Source organism: Cavia porcellus, unplaced genomic scaffold (genome assembly GCF_034190915.1).
Source record: "Cavia porcellus strain 051 isolate PalLab524CR breed Dunkin Hartley unplaced genomic scaffold, mCavPor4.1 scaffold_19, whole genome shotgun sequence".
Classification (NCBI taxonomy): Eukaryota; Metazoa; Chordata; class Mammalia; order Rodentia; family Caviidae; genus Cavia; species Cavia porcellus.
The window spans coordinates 3793068-3817313 of NW_026947502.1; the positions used below are offsets into that span (position 1 = coordinate 3793068).

General features: G+C 34.3%; 1 protein-coding gene across 2 annotated transcripts in view; it reads right to left on the reverse strand.

The window, feature by feature from the left end:
- The window catches only part of Fnip1 (folliculin interacting protein 1), a 111893-nt gene that overhangs the window by 25575 nt on the left and 62072 nt on the right, over positions 1 to 24246 (reverse strand). Inside the window, exons 6-12 of one of the 2 annotated variants that reach the window (XM_003464526.5) lie at positions 23543 to 23634; positions 20184 to 20267; positions 18760 to 18831; positions 17764 to 17899; positions 15848 to 16049; positions 12880 to 12965; positions 956 to 1102 (exon numbers count right to left, since the gene is read on the reverse strand). In XM_003464526.5, coding sequence (XP_003464574.1) covers positions 956 to 1102; positions 12880 to 12965; positions 15848 to 16049; positions 17764 to 17899; positions 18760 to 18831; positions 20184 to 20267; positions 23543 to 23634 — 819 coding nt within the window. The remainder of the gene's footprint in view (positions 1 to 955; positions 1103 to 12879; positions 12966 to 15847; positions 16050 to 17763; positions 17900 to 18759; positions 18832 to 20183; positions 20268 to 23542; positions 23635 to 24246) is intronic. The other variant, XM_003464527.5, reaches the window with a different exon arrangement.

The following is a 24246-nucleotide window of genomic DNA, read 5'->3' on the forward strand; positions in this document are numbered from 1 at the left end:
CCTATGTAAAATACTTTAATACAGAGAATATATATTTTCATGTGACCAAATGACATAAAAAAAAAAAAAAGATGACAGGGGAAAGGTCAGGAACACAAGAATAAAAAAAGGAAGTTTTTTTTTTCCCCTGTGTAGGAGTCATTAAAATAAATCCCTAAAATAAAGAAAATGTTCACAGGGAGCTATTTCCTATCATAATTACAAAATAAAGTGCTTAATTTCATGTGGCACAAGGGATTGAACTCAGGACCTTTGCACTGAGTTAACACTTTCATTCCTTTTTATTTTTTATATTGAGACACGGGCATGCTAAGTTGAGTCTCAAAGCAGGACTGTGTGATACTCCTGTCTTAGTTTCTCATGGTGCTGGGATTAAAGGTTTGTGTGATCCTGCCCAGCTAAAATACCATTTTACTTGAAAAAGTAGGGATTCTTTTCAGTGTTTAATCCAGTTCTTTATGAACTATTCAGTTCATTAATGAAACAACCAGTAGGTTCTTACATTTCCAACTTACTGGGAAAAATGAAGGAAAACTCTATTATGAAAAAACATAAAAACATCTGAATTACTCATCTGGATTTCAAAGACCTGATAAACAGTTGAAAGGAAACAGTATGATAAAATATCACATTAAAATGTATCATTGGAATTCTAGCATTTCTTGACATATTTTATACATCTTTCCTATGAAAAAAATGGTAAGTGGATAAAATTCACATCTCTTAAGATGTCAGGAATTTTAATTTAACATATAAGAGATATTTTTACTGTTTTTCACTCATAAGGTTCTGTGTCATTCTTCCATACCCTATCATTTATTATTTTTAGAATGTTATTATTACACAGTTAATACTTATATTCCCACTTCAATAACTGTTTTTGCTCACCATCTAATATACAGTGATGACTTATAAACAAAACAAACAAAACAAACAAACATAAAGGAAGCCATACTGATTTTTGGAAGCATTTTCCATTAGAAAAGTAAACTCCTTCATGAAACGATGACATAGCTGATTCTTTTCTGGAGTCCCCGACATCATCGTAAGCCAGACAGGCTCTCCAATCCGTGGCATTGTGTAAAGATTACAAATTGTTGTTCTAAAAACAGGAAGACACAGTATGTAACTTATAGTTCCTCAAACTACATATTCTTAACATTTATGTTGTTAGTTTGGGCCTTAATCTACTTAATGTTTTAAAGAAAAGTTAGTAAGCCGACTTAATGTTGGCTTACTTAATGTTTTTAAGAAAAGTCAATAAGCCAACCCTTTCCTTTGAAATCAGCGTGGGAAATATTTTGTACATGAACTTCAAAGATGTTGTCTTTCCCACACAGTGACTAAATGCCTTAGAATAAATTATTTCCCTAACTTAGGCACCAGTTTCTTCTGACAGATAAGAGAGTACTAGAAAATTTCTAAGGCCCTGCAGCTCTAACTGCATGCTTTATTTAAGCATACTACAAATAATTAACAGAATGTACCAAAGAAAATATTCTTATGGAAAATAGTTTATCCATCTATCCACTCAAAACAATAGTTTATCTGAATCATTTTGTTGCTCTTAAGTACAGTTCTGTACGATAGGGACTGCCTGCTATACTTTCTGACTCTTCCAACCTTCTGCAGTTTTTCTCAACTTCATTTTGAGTCTTCAACATAATAAACTACTGCATAAATGTAATGATGCTTTCCTAGCTCTCTTTTGTATTAGCTAGGATAATAGCTAGTCCTGTGATTTGTATTCTCTCCTAAAGCCTTCAAAGCATATTCAAGATATCAATCCCTTTCCTTTATATCACCATCTATTCAACAAAGTCCTGTATGTTAACCACACTAAGCAAATCTGCAAAACCTAAAGTATAAATCCTAGCAAATTTTGGAGGAACCACACGATGGTTATTTTACCTTCTACTTTTTAGAAGTGTTATCTAACAGAAGTCCTGGCAATGAAGGAAATGGTCTGCATCATCAGTTCAATTTGTTATTACACATTCAAAAACATAAGCTGAATGACTAAGGAACTGAATTTTTATTTAAATTAAACAAACATGTGACTGAGGGCTCAGAATGTATTGGACAATACAGCTCTAGGAAGTTCAGTAAGATCTCCCAACATTCTATTACCACTCATCTTTCCCCCCAAAAGACAAAAATTCATCAGCTTGTATAAATTTTACTAAATCTTTAAAAATACATAAATTCAACGTATTATAATAAACAGAAATAACAAATAGGAGTCACTGAATAAGTTTTTAGTAGGGCATAAAATTATTAACTAAGATTTAAAAGCATTTTAAATGAAATAAAAAGGAATTCAGAAAATAATTCAATGTATTTTACAGAGAAAATACAAGAATAGAAACTGGGAATATTATTAAAATGCTTATTTTTAAATACAATTAAGGATATTCAAATATAATGGAAAGCTGGATATAGTGTTTAATTCTGTTTCAGTAGCAGGGCCCCACATGAATACTACTTTAAGGATTTGAAAATAGATAAACCACTGTAACAAACAGAATTGGAGAGGAACCATTAGTGAAATTAAAATTCAGATATTTTTCATAAAATTCTAGAAGACAATACATATGGAAGATTAGTGGGTTAAGTAACAGAATGCAGAAGCTATAGATTACAGCCTTACAAGGAAGAAATATACAAAGAAGAGTTTATTTGCCCCACAATGGCAATAAAGGGTGGAGATGCATTGTAAAGCAGACCCCAGGAGTTAAAATACAAAATTAATTCAGGCCCATGAAGAGTTGGTGAATTCTGTATCATCATCTCATTTCTTCAACAAAAGGACTAAGTAAGGGGGGCGGGGTGGGGAGTAACAGCTATTTCCCAAATCCTTCCTAATATATGAATCTGTTACACTGTATAAAGACACAAACAGCATACATATCTTGTAGTAATAAATTTGCATATTGAAAAAAGTATGTTTTCACTGATTGATCACTTTTATGCCTAAATCTGGTAATCTGAACTACTTTCAAAATAACAATATGCAATATATTAACTAACGTTTATTTCCTACTTTTTTGAAATCTGTACTATCTTTATCCTTTTTTTGTTTTTAAAACTAAAAAAATTTTTTTAAATAAATAAATTTGCATATTGGAGGGGGTGAGTAGACAAGGTTTAGGGAAAAAAACATCTATGTATGTCTCCTCCAGGAAGTGACAAATGAAAAGTTTGAGAATCTCGTAAAGCAGTTAAAAGCCTGTTGCAAAGGGCGGTCCCGACCCGTTGTTTAGAATCTCATTTCTCAAAACTACAAATGGGCAAGCAAGCAACACTGATATTTAAAGAAAGCCTTTAAGGAGAAAAAAGGAGAAACCGAAAGAATACACATATACTAGACATAACTCCAGAGAAAGCAAACAATGCATAAAACAGAAGACAACTTCTAAATCAAATTCTAATGTATATTCTGAAGGCAGCTGTGCTTGCCACTATACCACCAATGCTCTAATGTATATTCTGAAAGATAGGACAAAAGTTATTTTTCAAAGAAAAAAGATCATATGAAAACTAAGCATAAATGGTACTAAAGAGAAAAAGAATCATAAACTATAGAATAAGAAAATTATACACACAGAAAAAGAAGGAAAACATTAAAAAAGAGCAATGCAGAAGTGCTAGCTTTGTTTTTTGCAAAGTTTTACTAAAGGTAGAAAGAAACACGTTCTGCAAAGTGAGTTTGGGTCAACTAAAAGTACAAAGAAGGGATGCTAAAGCGTGAGTGCAGGGCACCATAGAGGGAATACACTGGCCAGAGTGCCGCTTTCTAATAGCATTGCAGGGACAAAAATTAAAAAAAAAAAAAAGAAAAAGAAAAAGAAAAGAAAATCAAGGAATGTAGAAAACTTCAGAGAGCTGAAAAACAAGAGTGCTATTAGCCATTCCAAGAGGATAAATAGCTAAGGAGTAGGTGTACAATCATCTATCATGGAAGAAAACAAATACAATCTAAAACTGATTAAGACAGACTTCCAGGAAAATGGCAAAATGGCAAGCAGCAACGAATCAGCCTCTCCAAGATTCAGAATCCAGACAATGGGGTAGAAAAGGAAGGAAGGAGGTGGATCCCTAGGACCCAAAAGGTATATGACTGGAAAGCTGCAGTCTAAAGAGAAACTGAAGAGACAGACTACAACACAGAAAAAGGAAGGGGCCATCTGTACTCTCTCTCCAGTTCCTGGCTCAGCAGAAAGGCAGATGGAATCTACAGAGGTACAGTGAAAGCAGGTGATGCCAGAGGCTGTCAGGGAGAAAAGTGCCAGTGGAATGGAGCTGTGCACTACAAAAGCTGGTGAGTGAGGCGGGTCCAACTGCCTGCCATGTCCCCTGCACAGAGGGCTTGGGTGGACGTCATTTTATGGAGGGGCCAACTGAACTGCAACACAGAGCAGCTATGGGTGGGCTTCATCTCAGGGCTCTGAGGGTTAAACTCCCACAGTGACTGGGTGAGGGACCACCAACCGCAGATGTCCACGGTTAGGGAGTGTGGTTGGGCCAGCCAGAGACACCCAGATTATTACAAAGGACTCAGACCCACACCCCATGACTGAAGGCCAGGTTCAGCCTGCATTTCAAAGGATTTGGAAGTCCCAGAACCTGCCTTCTGCCGTAATCCTACTGCTTGCCTGTTCATATCTGGGAACTGACTGCTTCCTTTGTCTACCAAGCAAGAACAACATCACAACTTGAACTGGACACTACCACAAAACTGCGGACCCCAGAAGAGGCTTCACATCACAGAGAAATTCTTTCTCTTGCTTTTTTTTTTTTTGTTTGTTTTTGTTCCTTTCCCTGTTCTTTTCTGATTCCCTGTTTTTTTCTGTATGAACACTGTTTTCAGTTTTATTTGGTTTGTGCTCTTCTTCTTCCCTTCCCTCCTGTCCTCTTCATCAGTTCCTAAGGCTGGATAATCTCCTTTTGTCTTTCAGCCTTGCTTCTACTTTTTTATTCCCTTTTCTCTATTTTGTCCTTTTTTTCCTTTTCAGTTTTTTCCACTAATTGCTTCCCTCTTATTTTTACTCTCTATGTAACATCTTTATCTTTTTCTTGGATTTTCTATTTTTTGCCAGTTTTTCATCCTACCTTTACTTCATACTATACACATTCTTCTATTCCCCAGTAAGATCCTTTGTTCTATTCTCTCTCCTCTTTCTTACATCACAGACTCTAAGGTTTCAAAACTTTCCTCTTGCATACCCCATTCCCAAGTCCTAACTTTAACAGTCTAACCATAATGCTTTATTAATCCTTTGATAGATAACTCTGTGAATTACTATTGAATTCTTTTCTACCATTAGCAGACATATGGCTATTGCATTTAGTACCTATTAGCTGTAAGTCAATATCCGGGTTGTCCTAATGTTTACAACACAATTGACAGTTTCTTGTCTAGCAATAAGGGTCAAACATAATGGGTTCCTACATTAATAGTAGTATCTAATTTGTCTCAGGAAATGCTACTGTAGCTGTTCTGAATAAGCCAACACTCAGATTAAGAATATTGGAGTACACTCTCAAGAGTACTTGTTTGCTGGGCTGCTTATGATGAATCTTCTTTCTAAAAATAACTAAGGTAGCTGAATGTTGGGGCTGTGGCAAAGGGGCTGTTAGCCTTGCTCAAAATATATCTGAAAATCAACTAAAGAGATCTCTATACAATAAGCCCTCAAGAACATTTGAGCTGTGAAATTTCACAGATACAAATGGACACTGCATTATGCACATTTATAGATGCAAACAAATCTCAGAAGTACTTAATGTGTCTACCTTACCATTTTAAGGAAATTCTAAAAGTAAATATAGTTTCTTTACAGTATTCTTGCATGCAGTGTTTGTCTTTCTCAAAGATTTTCATTGTGTATTTGTGTCAAAGGTGTGAAACACTTTACCAGACTTACGAACAAATATGACTTGACAATGTTCTCTTGGAATGGAACTCATTCCTAAACCAAAACTTATTGTACTATCAACAAAGTCTTTAGATTATAAGCAGCTATAAACCTCAGCACAAAACAAACAAAAATGACAGAAGAATGGGAAGGAAACGCAACAAAACCTCTCTCCAAGCCTCCAACTTGCATGAAGCCAATACAACAGGCAATAAAGAGCAAAACTATATAAGCCACCTACCTGAAATACTCAAAAGCATAGCAAAGGAGGTAAGAAACCAGCCCTAAAAGATACTTTAGGATACTTTGGGATTAGAGAAGATATAACTGAAACAATAATGTAAGTAATTAACCAAGAAAATGTAGGAGCAATCAGAAGACACTAATAAAAAGCTAGATGAGCTAACAAAATGATTTAAACATGAATGACTAGTTCACCAAAGAATTACAGTCCATGAAAATCTTTCAATCAGAAATTGGGAGACTAAAAATCATATTCAAAGTATGGGAAACGAGACAGACCAATGTGAGATCAGAATTTTACAAATAGAAGACAATGATGCTTTCAAATACCAACTACTCAAAAAACACCTTAAAAATAACGAGAACATGAAAAACTGACCTAAAAACTACTACATGTTGCAAAGAAGACTGATCTAAAGTAAGAAATCAGAAGCAACACAAATGGCATAAACAACCTGCTCACAGAAATAATGGCAAAAAACTTTCCAAATACAGGCTAAGAAAGACGCATACAAATAAATGAGGCATTTAGAACATCAAATAGCCATGACCAAAGAGAACTCTACTGCCACATTAAGCTCAAAATTCCAGAAGTCTATTACAGGGATATAATCTTAAAAGCTGTTACAAAAAGGTAACAAATCCCATACAAGAGTAAATCCATTAGAATCACAGAAGACTTTGCTACACATACCTTAAAGGCTAGGACAGTTTGGAGCCACATGTTTTAAGTCCTAAAAGACAACCTTCCAACCTTAAGTTTTCTACAAAACTTTCCTTTAAAAATGACGGAAAAATAAGGTACGCCTAGGAAATTCATGATTACCAAGCCAGCATTACAAAATTTCTCAAGGATATCCTAGAAAGAGACAATGAAGCCAACATGGCCATTAAGTAAAAAAAGAAAAAGAAAATGCCTCATGGAAACAGAAGCTAAGCAAATGGGGAAAAAAGAAGAAATTAAAGGCAAGTAATACAATGACAGGTACCTCAAAGTAGTAACTCTATGTGACTAGTCTCAGTTCTCCAAAAGACACAGATAGTATGAGTCAAGAAAGAAAACACAGCACTATGCAGCACACAGGAAACACATTTAATTCAAAAAGATACTCACATATTAAAAATCAAAGGCTGGAAAACAATACTCCATGCAAAAGAAAACCAGAAAAAAGCAGGAGTTGGTATCCTAATTTCACATATAGTGGATTTCAAGCTAAGAATAATCAGAAGAAACTAAAAGATCTGTGTATATTACTTAAACGAATAATTCAACAGGAAGAGTTTATAACTGTAAACATATGCATGAAGCACCAGTACAGCTAACATCATAAAACAAACACTAGTGAACATGAAAATTCAGATAAACACCAATAAAACTGTAATGAGGGGGTGTCTCAATGGCCTACTATCACAAAGGGACAGAACAATTACAAAAAAAATCAAAAAGAAATATCAAAGAGTTGAATTAATCTTCAAACAAATGGGTTTAATAAACAGTGTTCTATCCAACAACAGTTACACATGAGACTTTCTCCGAAACAGACCACATAAAATAAAGCATGCTTAGGTAAATGCAAAAGGACAGGAATTACCCACACATATTATCAAATCATAGTGCAATGAAAGTAGAAATCAATGGTAAAAGAAGTTACAGCAACTATGTAAACACATGTAATTAAACAATACCCTCTTGAATAGTCAATGGGTCACAGATAAAATTAAGGGACAAATTAAACAGTTTCTGCAATCAAATGATAATGCAAGCACACATATTATAAGGTAAGGGACGCAATGAAAGTAGTCCTAAGAAGGAAGTTCATAGCAGTGAATTTGCACATCATAAAAACAGAAGGAACTCAAATAAATAACCTGATGATGCACCTCAAGGTCCCAGGAAAACAAGAATGATTCAAACCAAGAAAAGAAATTATATAGCTCAGAGCAAACATTAATGACATTGAGACACACACAAAAAAGCAAAAAACAAAGAACAAACAAAAAACCAAAAAACAAAATACACAGAATCAATCAATTGAAGAATTAGCTTTTTAAAAGAATAAGTAAAATAGACAAACCCTTAGCTATTCTTTCCAAAATAAGAAAAGATCTACCACCATTCAATTAGAAATGAAAAAGGTGAAATCATAATGGATTCTGCTGAAATCCAGATTATCAGTAACCACTTTGAGAACCTATTTGCTAATAAAATGGAAAATGCAGAGGAAAGGGATAAATTCCTAGGTATACATGAACTACTAAAACTGAACCAAGATGACATAAAATCCTGAACAAGCCAGTATGTCAGTGACCCTAAAGAAGTAATTAAAAAAAAAATTCTAAGAAAAGCCCAAGTCCCAATGAATTCACTGCTGAATTCTAAATAACTTAAGAGAAGATCTAATGCCAGCAGCCCTCAAATTCTTTAATAAAACTGAAAGACAAGCAGTATTCAGTCATTCAAAGTCATTCCTGGAAGCAAAACATTACTTTGATTTCAAAACCAGAAAAGGGCCTAACCAAAAGAGAACTGCATGGCCAAATTCTTTAGTGAACACAGATACAAAAGTCCTCAAGAGAGTACTGGCAAAAGGAATACAGAAAAATCATCAAAAAGATCATACATCATGACCAAGCAGGACTCGTTCCACAGATGCAGGGATGGTTCAACATACACAAATCAATAAATTTAATATACCACATGAACAGAATCAAGGACAAAAATCACAGGATAATCTCAACAGTCAACAGAAAAAGCATGACAAAATATAACGTCTATTCATTATAAAAACACTGAAGTACGTAAGAATTTTAAAGAAGGTCTTTATCTCAACCTGTAAAAGTCATCACCTCAAACCAATGGCTAGCATCATACTGAAAGAGATAAGTTGTCACCTCAAACCAATGGCTAGCATCATACTGAACAGAGATAAGTTGAATGCTTTTCTTCTAAAATCAAGAATGAGATAACATCCCTTATCATCACTTCTGCTTGATTTTCAAAACATTAGCTAGAGCAATAAAAGAAGAAAAAGAAATACAGCTAGGTAAAAAAGAGTTAAATTATCATTATTTGTTGATGACATGATCCTCCACATAAAAGACTTCAAAATCTCTACCAAAACACCTCAAATTAATACCCAGTGTAACAGGATACAAAGTCAATGCTCAAAAATCAACAGCATTCTTGCATACCAGTAACAAATTCACTGAGAGGGAAATTAGGGAAATAACAGCCTTCATAATAGCATGAAGGAAAAGGAAATACTTACAAATTAACCTAACCAAGGATGTGAAAACTCTAGTACTCTAAAACAGAAAAATGAGACAAAGAAGAGAGAAGAATATCAGAAAATGGAAAAATGGCCCCTTTTTCTGAGTAGGATTCAAAATGGCCATACCTCCATTAGAAATATGGTTAGACAAATTTAATGTTACACCAGTCAAAATACCAGTAACAAGTACAGAACTGCAGAAAGCAATCCTAAATTTCATGGAATCAGAAAGGCCTAGAATAGTGAAAGCAATTGTCGGTAAGAAGAGCAAGGCAAGGGGCATCACAATCCTGCAAGCTACCATAATAAAAACAGCATGGTATTAGCAAGAAAGAGATTTCACTGGTCAGTGGGAAAGAATAGAAAACACACAAACAGCCTCAGGCACATTTAGTTATGTTATTTTTGGGGTAAACCCCTTCTGCAAGAATAATGCTGAGGAAACTGGCTATCACACCTAAGACTGAACTAGACCTATCTCTCACCATGCACTAAACTAGAATTAAAATGGATAAAAGACCTAAACATTACCACAGAAACGATCTGCTGAAAGACAAAATAGCTAAAACTATTGAAGATACAGGTGCAGACAGAGACTTTATGAACAAAATTCTGTTTGTAGAAGTAGTAGTATCAAAAGTTCACAAGAGGTCACATCAAATTAAAAAGCTTCTGCACAGACAAAGAAATCACTAACAGAGTAAAGAGACAACCTACAGAATGGAAAAAATAATTTGCAAGCTGTTCTTCAGATCAGGACTAATAATAGAAAAATTACATCCTCCCCAAATTTAAAGCTCAGCTTGCCCTGGAACGCTCTACGGAGCTGAGGCTGACCTCAAACCTGAAAGCCTACCTCAGCTTCAACAAGTCCTAGGATTCCAGGCATGCACCACCAGCCCAGCAGTCTTTAGAATGCCTTTGTTTAATGACATATAGGGCAAGGTATGGCAGCACACACCTTTAATCCTTGCCTCAGGAGCCTGAGGCAGGAAGATTATGAGTTTAAGGCCAGCCTATGAAATTGAATGAGACTCTATTCCAAAATAGAACAAAAAGGGCTAGGGAGGTAGCTCAGTGCAAAAGCCCAGGGTTTAACCAAAACAGGAGGGGAAGAGGGGGAGGGAGGACGTAATAACCTGAATTCTTTGAGGTTTGAGTTTGAACAAATGGAATTACGAATAACTTTGGATAAAATTCTGAACGCCTAAAAGAACTATACTCATAGATTATTATTTAGTTGGCATAAAGTTTTAGTCTTCCAAGATGAAAAGGTTCTAGATCTATTTCACAATATGAATATACTTAACATTACTGTACCCTGGAAAACAATTAGGATAAATTTAATGTTATATGGTTTTTCACCACAACAGACACAAAATTAAAGTATCATACAGTTAACATGCTTCATAAAATAAGTTAGGAACACTCTCATATGACTACGTTAAACTACTGTAGATACGCATAGCAGAAATTATGTGCAAATTATGTGAGTATTACTTATGTTTATTATTTTTTCCAAAACCAAAAAAGTAATAATACATTTTAAAATTAAATTATATAATGTGTTTCCCTACATTTCCCCCAACCACTGAAATTACTCTACAGAAAAGGTTTTCTACCCTACAAATTATGGTAAAATAAAACAATGATTAGACATTTTCTCTTCCTCAACTGAGTAACAAACTATGATTATATAATACCCATAAAAGTAAACTTTTTCCATTTAAATCCACCCCTCCTTAGTCACCTTCACTTTTAAAGGCATACAGATGACATGACTACAGTTTCACCGCAGCAATCCTCCAAGTCACATGCTAAAGGGATCACTCACGTGAAAATACAATGGGCCGTTTAAGAAACCAATTCAAAAAAACCCTGCCTCAAATGAACACCATAGTTGTCAATTAAAAACCATGAGTTCAGGTTTTCTAAAATTCAGTTGCAAAGACTACTGCTAATAATAAACCTAAGGTGATAAAGCTACACTTTTAACTGTTATTGCTGTTTTTATTATTATCTTTATTACTTTTTTAAGACAGTGTCTTGCTCTTGTCAGGCTGGTCTTGAACTCATTCTGTTCAAGCTCATTCTGAACTCATACAGTTCAAGCTCATTCTGAACTCAGTGACCTTCCCTGCCTTAGCCTCCCAAGTAATAAGATTACAGGTGTGTACCACCATAACCTGGCTTTTAGTTCATTTTTTTCATTAACTTTCTATAGCAAGGAAAATAAGAATTTTTCATTTAGAGTAATAAAAGTTTCATATGAAAGAAAATTTTTGGCAAGAGTCAATTTAAAAAGAAAAATTAAATTAAAATGGCACAGATCTGAGAAAATCATAAAGGTTATGAAGTGAAGGACTAAAACTTGAGAAACTATCCTGTATGTCATATCTGCCAGAGAAAACAGTACTGCCACTGAAGTCAAGCATTCTGCTAAGTACCATACATTATCTCATTTAATCCTTAAAATAACCTACTATATTATTACTAAAATAAATCTGCATATCTTAATGATTTGCATTGTTTGGTTTTCTGGGATAGGTTCTTACTATGCAGCTCAGGCTGGGCTTGAACTCACTACACAGTCTGGACTGGCCTGGACCATACAGCAATCCTCTTGCCACAGCCTCTCAAGTATTGGAAGCAGAGGCATGCATCATCACACCCGGCTGAATCTGCATGTTTCAGACTAGAAAGCTAGAGTTTGAAATGCTATGGACTTGCTCTAGTTCACCACGGGTAATCAACGGCACAGGCAAGGTTACAACACAGAATCAGATCTTTCTGCTCTCATCTTCTCTGCTATACCACCTCTCATCTAAACAGAGATAAAACTGAGGGTAAAGTCAGACCTAAAATGAATCACTTCACAGGAGCAATTAGTGTGAGTCTTACCTACAGCACAGCTCCTGGCCACAGGATTAAGAGTAGTTACAGTAACTGTTGTGGCTTCATGAACAATCTATGCTGAGCCAGAAAACACTGGCAGAAAGAAGAGCAGTCACCGTGACATAGCAAGAGAAAGAACCAGGCAATAAAGCCATTTGGATCATGGAGTTCATGTTCCTTATATCAAGAACAACTGATGACTGTCACTGGTTAAACAACACTTAACTAGTTCCTGTGTAACAACACAACCAAGAGAGAACAAAGCCTACTTATGGGACAACAGTTATCCTCTGGCCATTTGCCTGTCGAAAACAAAGGTCCATATTAAAAACTTTGCCACTGATGGAGCTCCAATGTTCCTGAACCTAACTGCATTTGAGATTTAATAGCACAGGAGCAAGGGGCCTGAGTATCAGACCCTCACATTGACTATGGTACCAAGAAACCTAAAGAAGTAAATTTTATTAGAACAAGTTAAAGAAAAGAAATACCTTCCTTTCTTGGTACACCATGAAACAACTTTGTATTACGGAAAACTGGGGAGTATGTACCTGAATTCATTTAGGGCATCAACTATTCGATTATATGCCAAACTCCTCTGGCTGGCATCAGCTGATCTCCGGCTCATTTTCATAGCCTTGAAAACAATCATTACACAGTTAATTGTTTTATGAATCATGATTAAAGCATGGAAATAAAAACTACATGTTACAGAACACTACCAATAACCTAATCTAGAAAGAAATAAAGGATATGCATGTTTACAGGGACTTTCCCTCTATACCTTTGGACATTAATGATTATCAAAAATTTTTAATTTTTCAACTGTTAAATCTCTTATTATAATTGCCAGTTATAGACTGACAACATACACTAATGTTGACAGTCTTTGGGTTACCAAAAACTCCCCTTTTCTAAATAGAACAAGATATAATAATAGCTTATGGTTTAACTCTTATATTTCATGGTTATTGCTTCTGCTAGCATTTTTTAAAAAAACTACAATGTAAAAATTCTGCTGACAGATATCTCAAGTTATTACTCATATTTTTTACAAATGTATTTAAGCCAGGTATTGTGGCAAATCCCCATAGTGGGAGGCTGAGGCAGGAGGATCACTGCAAGTTTGAGACTAGCCTGGCCTACATAAAGTTCAAGGCCAGCCAAAACTACATAGCAAAATTGTCTCAAAAAACAAAACAAAACAAAATTCACCTAAAAATAAATTTAGCACAAGTTGAAAAATTTTACACCAGAAAGACAAAAAGGAAACCATGAATGATTATGCAGGCCTGAATAAATAAATAAACCAAAACAAAAAAAACCCACCTTCACAGTTTTTTAACTTTTGTGAAACAAATTCTTTACATAGTTACAAGCTGATAAAGAATCTTTAAAGAACATATTTAAAAGAAGGCTAAACTACTAGTGATCAAGCATCAGAAGATAAAAATGAAAATTTATGTTTTAAAAACTGTTAAGAGATTAACATTCAGAAGTAAATGACTGTTATTTTGCTGAAATCAAGGAATGGTTCTCTTTAATCTTATCAGTAACATTCTAAAATTACACTACAGCTCTCCAAAAAAAGGGCACAGATTTAAAATAATTGCCAATGTATTCAAAAGCAAAATTCACAGCTTTTACTAAAAAATAAGAGTAGTTTAAAAGCTGCTCCCACTTCTTTGGATGACCTAGTGTTTCCCAAATTCTATCAGTAACTACTAAGAAAGTTTTAAAATTTTCCATTCAGTTATGCAGAAGCATTCATTTTTATCTGTCAGCTTTAATAAAAAATGAGATATTGAACAAATATACAGAAAACTGTAAGTATTAATAACATATACTCTAGGTTAGAGATTGGTCAAAAGCACTAAGACATGAAAGCACTTAAAAAGTAATCTTTAATGAATTCTACAAGTGCCCCATAAGTTTAATTCAAAGCATTAAAATGTTTCAGCCACAATATATGTGTATTGTGACTCTGGTGACAAAGGACTATGAAATAAGACAGCAGCCAACTGAAGAAAATGTGACCAGTGTCTCACTTAAGATAAATTCAAATGAGGCCAGGAGACAGCTCAGTGGCACAGCGCCTGCCTGGCAAGTGGAAGTTCCCAAGTTTGATTCCCAGTACAAAAAAAAAAAAAAAAAAAAGATAAACCCAAATGACTTCTAATTCATTGATTCAGTAAAAAAGTACTGCTGATAATCTATTTGCTGCTATTTCTTTTTTTTCCTGATAGGTTCAATGTGAATAAATATCCATGCCTGCTCCAGAGGCAAATGACCCTTGAGGTGCACCATGGCAAGCTAGGGTCATTCTAACTGGTCTCTACACTTTTCCTTTTCTCTTTCACATTAATGCCAAATTTAATTTTCTAAAAGCATACCCTTAGAAGAGCCTTAAAAACAAACCAATAACTTTCTGGCAAATATTCTAGATCGTTTATAACTGTGTCCTCATTAAGTCTGTTTGTTGTACTATTCACTATTACTCTTCAAATCCTTTCCCTTCAACTTACCATCAGATATTAACAACTTTGATTACAGCCATTAAAGTAGCAATAATTGTGCAAATGTGTGAAGGCCTAATAAGAAAACTGTTTCATAACTGAGAAAATCCAGTAAAATATATTTAAGAATAATTTATATGTTGGACATGGTGATGTGCACACCTGTTATCCTAGTTACTCAGGGAGGCTGAGGCAAAAGGATCATAGTTTACAGCCAGACTTGAACTAAATTTAGTAATACCCCCTCGCAAAATGCAATAAAAAGGCCTGCAGATGTAGCTCAGTAACAAGGATTACCTAACATGTGTGAGGCCCAAGGTTATATCCTCAGTACCAAAAAGAAAACAATTTAAATTATGATACATTTATGTTTAACATACACATTTTTCATGTAGATGTTACAATGATGAGTTTTTTTGAAATGGGCACAAAATTTTAAAATGCTAAGTAATCAGTACCAAACAAAAGCACAACACACATAGAAAAGGCTGAAGACTTTTAGCAAAGTGGTAATGAGTTCCCTCGGATGGTAAGGTCATCGATTTTTTTGCTTTTGTGCTATGCTCAATTTTCAAAACTTTGTTTAAAATATCATTCATATCCTTTCAGATATAATCCAAATGAAACCGTTTTCCAATAAGAAATTGTTTTTATTTCTTCTGAACTAAAACTGCCTGTCCTTAGGTTCTACTTTGTATTTCAATTAATCCCTTAAAATAATGTACGTTCACATTTGTTTATTTGCTACGCCATGAGATCAGAAGGGCTGCTTTTTTCTCTCTAGTTGCTAGACTAGTCCTGTTATACTACAGGTCCACAAAAATTTAGTTTGTGGGAACAGCCTTAGATCTTTCATTAGACAACAAGCTCTCCCAGATTATTTTGTAAGGTACTTGCACTGCGGTTGTTAATTTTTCTACCAAATGAATAAACATAATGCTAAAACACAACAATAAAATTCCAAGGAAAAGATAAAAAACACAAGATAGGAATAATTGCTTACCTGTTCTATTGCACTTTTTAATTTGTTCATGTGGCTTTCAAAGAGAGGAAAATGTGAAAAAAAGAATTCATTAAATTTGTTATTTTCATCTTCATCTTTGGATAATGAAAAGATTACCCCAATTGCAATCTTCTTTTTTCTCACAATTCCTGGGTTAGGGCCACAGCTTTCATCTGATAGATTAAAGCTTTCTTCTATAGACCTTGAAAATAAATGTTTTTTTAATTAAAAAAACTAAATAAATTCACAAATTAATCTACTTGCTAATTAAAAGTAGGCAAGCTAAAGGTCTTTGCTGTTGCATCAAATGCATCTGAATTTTACTATCAATTATATCTCTCTGTCGAATCTACTCAGTATTCTTTTTTGTATGTTTTCACTTCTATCAGATTATAAATAACTTTAATTAGAAGTTGTTAAAGAAGATAATTCCAATGCATAATCAAACTAAAAATGTTCATATTTTAAGGTTTTCAGATGAGTATGGTACAATCTAGTCACTGTTCTAGAAGCTACTTGTCTTAAAAGATAAAGGAATTAATACATTAATGAAGAAAACAAGAATCCATAGCTGCATTAAACGTACTTTAACTAAAACCACTGTTTCAAGAATATGTCATAACAGAAATATAAAGAATGTTAACCATCAAAACATGGTATAGAATCAAAGATCTAAACCTAACGCTCTTAAAAGAAAAACAGCATAATTGTTTTATGACACTGGGTTTGGCAAAGATTTCTTGGATATAACACAAAAAACCACAGACAAAATTAAAAAAAAAAAAAGTAAACCAAATTACCTCAAAGTGAAAAAACTTTAGCACATTAAAGGATACTATCGATAGAATGAAAGGCAATTCATAGCAGAAAATATTTGTAATGAATTAATATCTAAAATATATTTAAAATCACTTACAAATCAACAAAACAAACTTGATTTTAAAAATGGTCAAAGGACTTAATAGACATGTCCCCAAAACAATATACAAATGACCTAAATAAGCCCTTGAAAAGATCCTGAAGACCACGACCATTACCAGCAAATGCAAATTAAAACTACAGTTGGAAGCCACTTCACATCTATTAGGTAGTGCTACAAAGGGGTGAGGGTGGGATGGGAGAGCACCTGATTAGCATGTACGAGGCTGTGAGTTCAATCCCCAGGACCACAAAACCAACCAACTAACCAACCAAACCACACAAACAGAAAATAAAATGTGTTGGTGAAGACAGATAAATTAGAATACTTTACGTTGCTGGTTAGGAATGTAAAATGCAGTCACTACAAACACCAGCATTTCCACTTCTGGTATATATGCAAAGAGAATTGAAGGTAAGGACTCAAAGAGATATTTGTATACCCATATTCATAGCAGCACTATGGACAACGGTGGAAACAACCTAACTGTTCATCCACAGATAGATACACAAAATGTACTTTCAATGGAATGTAATTTAGCCATAAAGAGCAATTAATTTCTGACACATGTTATTCATGGATGAACCTTGAAGACATTATACTAAGTAAAATAAGCTAGACACAAAAGAACACCTGTATGATTCCACTTACATAAGGTACCTACAGAAGTCAAATTCATAGAAAATGCATAAAGTTATAAGGGCCAAAAAGGGAGAAATGAGGAGCTTTATTTCACTGGTACAAAATTTCAGTTTGACAATGAAAAAGTTCATGTGTTTTACAGTGATGATGGTGTGAAAGTACTTAGTATCACTTCTGTGCACAGCTAAAAATAAAACAACTGTTTTGTGTAACTTACCACAATAAAAAAATACGATATAATTTTAAAAGTTTTCACTTCCAGGCTTAAAATATAGAAAATACAACCCCAGGCTATAAAAACTTCACACAAAACTGTGTTTAGGAATTACTTAATCTTGTACAGATTCGAACTTACCATCTAGGAAACACCCCATTTTCCAAACTTGTTGTTTGGCTACGTCGCCAACGTCGCTGGTAGCTGCTAGCACAACTTCGGGTAAGTGAAGAGTTTGGGGAAGGAAACGGGGTGATAAGCAAGCTGCTGAGAGATGCTGTTAAGTCAGAAGAACAGTATACAACAGGTAAGTCAATAATGACTACAGATAATGACAAATTTTTAAATATGTTCAAGAGTACAAAAACCTAATGACCCAATTAATGTAAATACCATATGCCATAACATGAATTAAAACAAATAGTATCAATAGATACTAAAAAGGGCATAGGGAAAATACGTGTGTGGGAGAGATCCAGTAGATTCTACTTTAATTACACTGCTGCAGTCCCCAGATTAGAGGGATTGATTATTCCTTCTCATAAGATTTTCTGCCTAAGGTATTGGAAAGTACAAGCTTTCTTCACCACTGCTACAATGCTTTGACTGTCAGACAAAAGAAAAATCTGAAAATTTAAACACTAGTTAGCAGCAAGCAGATATAAACTAATATGTTTTTTCTGCTATGATTTTTAAGTAGCATCCTCAGTAATATTTTTTTCATATACTGGTCGTCCAATTCATTTTGCAACCAGAATCGTGGAAAGAATTAGTCAATCCAGGTATCACTGTCCTCCACTAGGCATATTTGATAATGAACATGAAAAATACTAAATTTAATTTTGTTTTGTTTGTTGAGACAGGGTCTAGCCACATATTCCAGGCTGGCCTTCAACTCACAGTGATCCTTCTACCTCAACCCCCCAAATGCTGGGGCAATGGCATGTCTCACCACCCTCACAAAACAACACTGAAGAGATCTCTCTATTCTTTCCGCAATCCTCTTATATGGCAAGAACCAAGATGAACATAGTGTGAACAGAGAATCAGAGGACAAAAGCAGGGATAAAAAGAATATCAATGCCAGCTAGCAACAACCTCATAAAAACCTTGATTAACACGTGAACCTAAATTTACCAGAACGTGCTATGCCACTGTCTCTGTCTTCATTCAGTTCTCTTCCAGGCATGTCCATTGGGTTACTGTGAACTGTAAACCAATATAAAACTGTCAGTTACAAGTTACAGTCTTACTCAGGTTAAATGTTGTCCTTTTAATTCACAAACTAAATCATGCTCATCACACTGCATTCCTTTATTTTTCAAGCATGGCAGCAACCCAACACCAAGAGCTATTACTCAGTTGAACAAGCTTTGAGATCTGAAGACTGACATAAAGTATGAAAATAATCTATGATAAAGTATTTTTTAAAAACTAGAGTTAACTAGAATTCATATTTGTAAGTATTTATATTCAATGACACAGAAATATAGTTACAACATTCTATTAAGTGAAAAAGCAAGCAAATAAATGTTGATTGGTGGGTCTAAGTGATGTGTATATCACAATGCATTCTACTAATCCTGCCTATATTAAATATTTAGCTACAAACATAATACACTTAAAAATTCATAAAAAGTTTGAGAAATGTTCTAAATAACATGATATCAATTTTGTTTGAGGAAGGTGGAGTACCATGAGTGTAGCTCAGTGGTAGAGTATTTGCCCAGCAAAGTAGGAAGCCCTGAATTCAATATCTAACACTACCAAAAATAAGTGGGTACTCCTGGGTGACAAGGTGGCAACATTTTTTTTTTTGCCTTTTTGACATGTTTTCCTAATTTTTTCTGACAAATATGTATTGTTACATCTAATATTTATAGGGAAAATAAAAATTAAAACAAAAGCTAAACTGATACCAACCTGAGAAAAATAATAAGCACATCTTTACATATCCTGGTAATTTATACCTGAAGCTTACTGGTTGTAAAATTTGCAAAGTATAGAATGAAATTAACATTCTGGGTATATAACCATGAGTACACACTCTATAATAATTAATGTAACAACATAAACAATTACATATGCCTTCAATGGAATATTGCAATGGTGCTTGTTCATCTAAATCTTAGCTCCAAGAAAAATCATTTTTATGGAACAATGTAGATCAGAAATTTTACAATAAGAATATTTTCTGCAATTGGTGAACTACGATACAAAAGCTACTGAGCCATGGAAACAAGACAGAGTCACACTAAAAACTCCAAGTATTATAAGAAATAATTGTCATAACAAATTTTGAATTAACATTCTAAAGTTAAAATCATAAAACCAAAAGAAACAAATGGAAACTTTTTAAAAATGTTCTGATAATTCAGTTTATGGAAAACTTAAGGAATATATTCAGTAGGAAAAAATTAAGTTCTGATACTTCATAAGTAGTGATTCTTGACTACAAACCCCTCAGTTGCATCCATCTCCTCTCTTGTTTCCACAGCTTAACTACAAACTCTAGCTGCTAGGGCACACCAACTAGTCTACCCACAGAGCACATTGCAAACCTGCAAAGAAAGAGGCGCTCCTGATCAGGCGGAGCGGACCCTGCTCAGAGAATGCCCGCCTGGGGCTGCAGAACTGTGAAAGACCTACATGGTAAAAATGTAAAATACACATGAAAGAGGGCTGTTAGAGAAGCTATAATGCATCAGAGGGAAAAAGCGAGGCAAGGCAGCAGGAAAGCAGACCAACAGATATGGACAGAAACTTTTAATCTAAGTAAGAATAATTCAAACTGGCTTTTCCTCTTTGAAAAAAAGATTGTGCCCATAGTTTATGTAAACAACAATTTTTTTTTTGTACCAGGGATTGAACTCATGACCTCATGCTTGCCAGGCAGGCACTTACACCACTGAACTAAACCCCCAGCCCTATAAATGACAATTTCATACCTATGTACACTTCTGCTATACAAGGCAAAAATTATTTTAAATGTTCAGTCCTTTCTAGCATAAAACAATGTTTTTAATGATTCCAAAAAACCTACAGTATTGCTATCTACCTAATTTGGCTTATTTCTTTTAAAAAGTCATTTAGGACTACAATATTCTCCTATAACTGTAGTAAGGACATCATCATCTCACTGTACTTAGTACAAGAATGAAGAACAAATTCAGAAAAAGATCTTATTGGTAGGAAAGCCAAAAATTGTACTTCCCAATCTAAGTATATAAAGCTATAAAGTAATGGAAGTAATGTAGCTCATGAGACTCCCTAATGTCCACAAAACGTGGCCACACACCGGACTGAGAGAAAATTGTAACAGTCTGCAGATCCAAAAGGGACATTATAAGTAGAGGCAACCAACTGGGTTTCCTACTATGTTTAATCAGGACAGTCTAGCCATCTAGGAGTTCTACCTAGGATACAGTAGGAAGCTTTCTGTTTTAGTGACTATTGTACTTCTCAATCCCTAAGACACTATGTTTTTTCTGCAAAGAATCTATATAATTATAGTGCATGTGCAGCAGTCCTTCCATGTTCCAGGGGTCAGCTCTTTCTATAATTTTTCTTAGCATTCTCCAGTTTTTTAAAACTTATCAAGTCCTTTAAATTTCTTGCTCATCCACTTCATGTTTATTTTCAGCATGACTTGATTTTTACAATACGCACATGTATGCTTGTGTGCACACACACACACACAGTTCCTAGATGGGAACCCTCCTTTCTCTACCACTCTGTCCTCAAATTTGCTCAAATGTTTGTCCATCTTTCCCTCCTTTGCCTAACAATTAGAAACAACCAGAGAATGTTTTGATGTGTTAGGGTCCTGGTAAAGAATCCTGACACAGGTGCTTCCCTGTCTAATAAAGTTAGTTCTAAATTGGCCAGGATTCTAAGTCCTCATTCTCCTTCATAAATCTCCCTCTACTAATCCTTTCACTTCATCTTCCTTATGACTTCCTTTATCATCAGTGAATAGACAGTCAGTCCCATTTTCCCCTCATATACCTAAAACCTACAAATTACCAGTTCTCAAATGTGGCCCAAAGCTGACACTCCTTATAAACCCTGAGGGGAGTTTGTGAGGTTTTCTATTTTCCTATTACTTATCTACATGAGATGGGATTTTCATGACATATTTCAATCCCATTTTGCTCACCTCTTTTCACTGACCTTAGAATATTTTTTTTTACACATACAAACAGGATGTGATCATATTGTTATAGTCTTCTGAAAGCCTTCCTGTAGTGGCCTTGAGAATGTAACTACCTCACAGATTTCTAAATACAAGAAGTATAACTGACCAAGAACCCCAGTGGTTGTGGTCTTGGTTGTGGTCTGAGTTCCCTTACCACAGTTGCAAGGATACTATGCCAGTAGGTTACTCTAAATCAGTGAAGAAAAACCTTTTAGAGATAAGAGCCCAAACTGCAAACCAAAGCCTACTTACTTATCAGAAAGCACCAACATTGCAATTAAAACTGAATACTGAGGTTTTAGTTTAGAAAAAACAACTTATACATTAATATCTTTTGTCTTAAAAGAATAACAACATGCATGCCATAGGTTCACTACCACTGCTCTAAGCCAATGACTAACCATTAGGTATGCTAGGTCCATATTCAGGGAGTCTGAATATATCTGATAACCAAATTGGTCTTGCTAAATTGTCCTTTCTTGGACTGTAAAGCAAGCTAGGATCTTTCTACTCAACAAACTCCTATCCCTCTTTCCTTCACGCAGGGTTAGATTCACATCAGAATCTATGACTCACTTAGGCTTTCCAGCTCTCTCATTTTCTTTCTTAGTGATTTTTCCTAGTAAAATTCTATTTTAAAAAAACCTGGTGAAAATGTAAACTAACATTCATCAGCCTAGGTTCAATGCCCAAGATTTTAGTTAAGTCTGCTGCACTTTTTAAAATGTCAAATTATAACGAAAAAAAGATTTACTTTCTTAAATTTTTCAGTTTATTAAAAAAATCAATAATCAAGTGACTTAAGAAAAACTTTTTGTTTCTCTATAATTAGACATACATTATAAATTACATGTCTAACATTATTAAACTTACAGTAGGCACTTAATAAATAGTTGCTTATTTGAAAAAATTTGAATTTTTTTTGGTACTGGGGGTCGAACACATGACCTTGTGCTTGGCAGGCATGTGATTTTGCCATTGAGCTATATATCCCCAGTCCCAAAACTTCAATTATTAAAATTTATTGAACAAAATGTTATACTGCTCAAGTTTTTCTATTAATATAATTAGTGTGTATCTATTAATTATAAATAACATTTTCTACTAAATACTCATACTATCCTAAATGCTTCCACTCCCTGAACTACTGTATTTCTTTATGCACTGGAAATATGGTTAGCAGCAATTTAGGTGAGCTTTCCAGGGAAAAAAATGACAGAAATTTCACAAACAGTTCGTCATTTTAAAATGCTTAACTTATATACAATGATAACAATAATTGGCTAACCAAATTACTAAGTAAGCTGTTATTCTAATAAATCTTTTAAGAAACATCAAATTTGAATTATCTGCTAATATGAATTACAGGTCACAAAAATAAACATCATTTTAAAATGACTTTCATGGTTAAAAAAGAAGATATAAAGTATAGTAATCTTCTCAGCTAGAATATTTGAGAGAGCTCAAGTAAGGGCTTTCCTCACAGCTCCTTTTCAAAGATGAATCAGCTCTAAAGTTTTTTTTTTTTTTACAAATTAGATATATTTTTAGCAGTGCTCTTTTTTTCACAGAAATGTTTTCCAAACAACATAAACGTATTTCTCACTCATATTATGCGAAAACTCTTTGGTCATCTATAAAGGATCTGATTAAGAAATATGTTCAAACCTTTGTTATACTGTTAACATTTCTTAAAGTTATAAAATCAAGAGAATCATTTACCTATATTGCCAAGTAGTCCATTAATAACTGTGTTATTATCAGCCTTTAATGTATTGTTATCCTGGTTGATGAATTCAAGACTGTCTTGCAGTCTATTGAAAGAAGGAAAAAAATTCATATTAATAATATGCTTTTAATAGCAACTCTGTACATCTCAAGGAAATTTTAAGTGTGAAACATGTTAAGCTTTGTTTTCCTATTAACACTATAAACAATAACTAATCATTCAAACAGGGGTTGGTAAACTAAGTCTGATGGCCAACTAAGTCAGTCTGCCCTCTCTTATGATCAATGTATTACTGGAACACAGCCATACACACTCATTCATGTATTGTTTATGGTTATTTTTAATGCTACAATGGAGTCCAAAGAGTCCAAGAGGAGTCCAAAACATTTGCTATCTGGCCCTTTACAGAAGAAAGCTGTTGACTCTGATTTATATTACAAAACAGTTTTTCCTTTGGATTTTGAACCTGAAAATATTTTGCAAATATCTGATATGGTGGGGGGAAAAGAGTGCAGAGGGAAAAAAAGCCAGGGGCAGAAAAAGGAGGAAGGTAGGCTGCAGCAGTAATTAAATAACCAAAAACTAGCTCACACATTAAAAAATGGCCTATATTCTTCTAGTAATCTTTTAGAAAACCAAAAACAAAATTATTTTATGCTTTAATTAAAAGTATCCTTTTTATAAATTCTAGGAATTA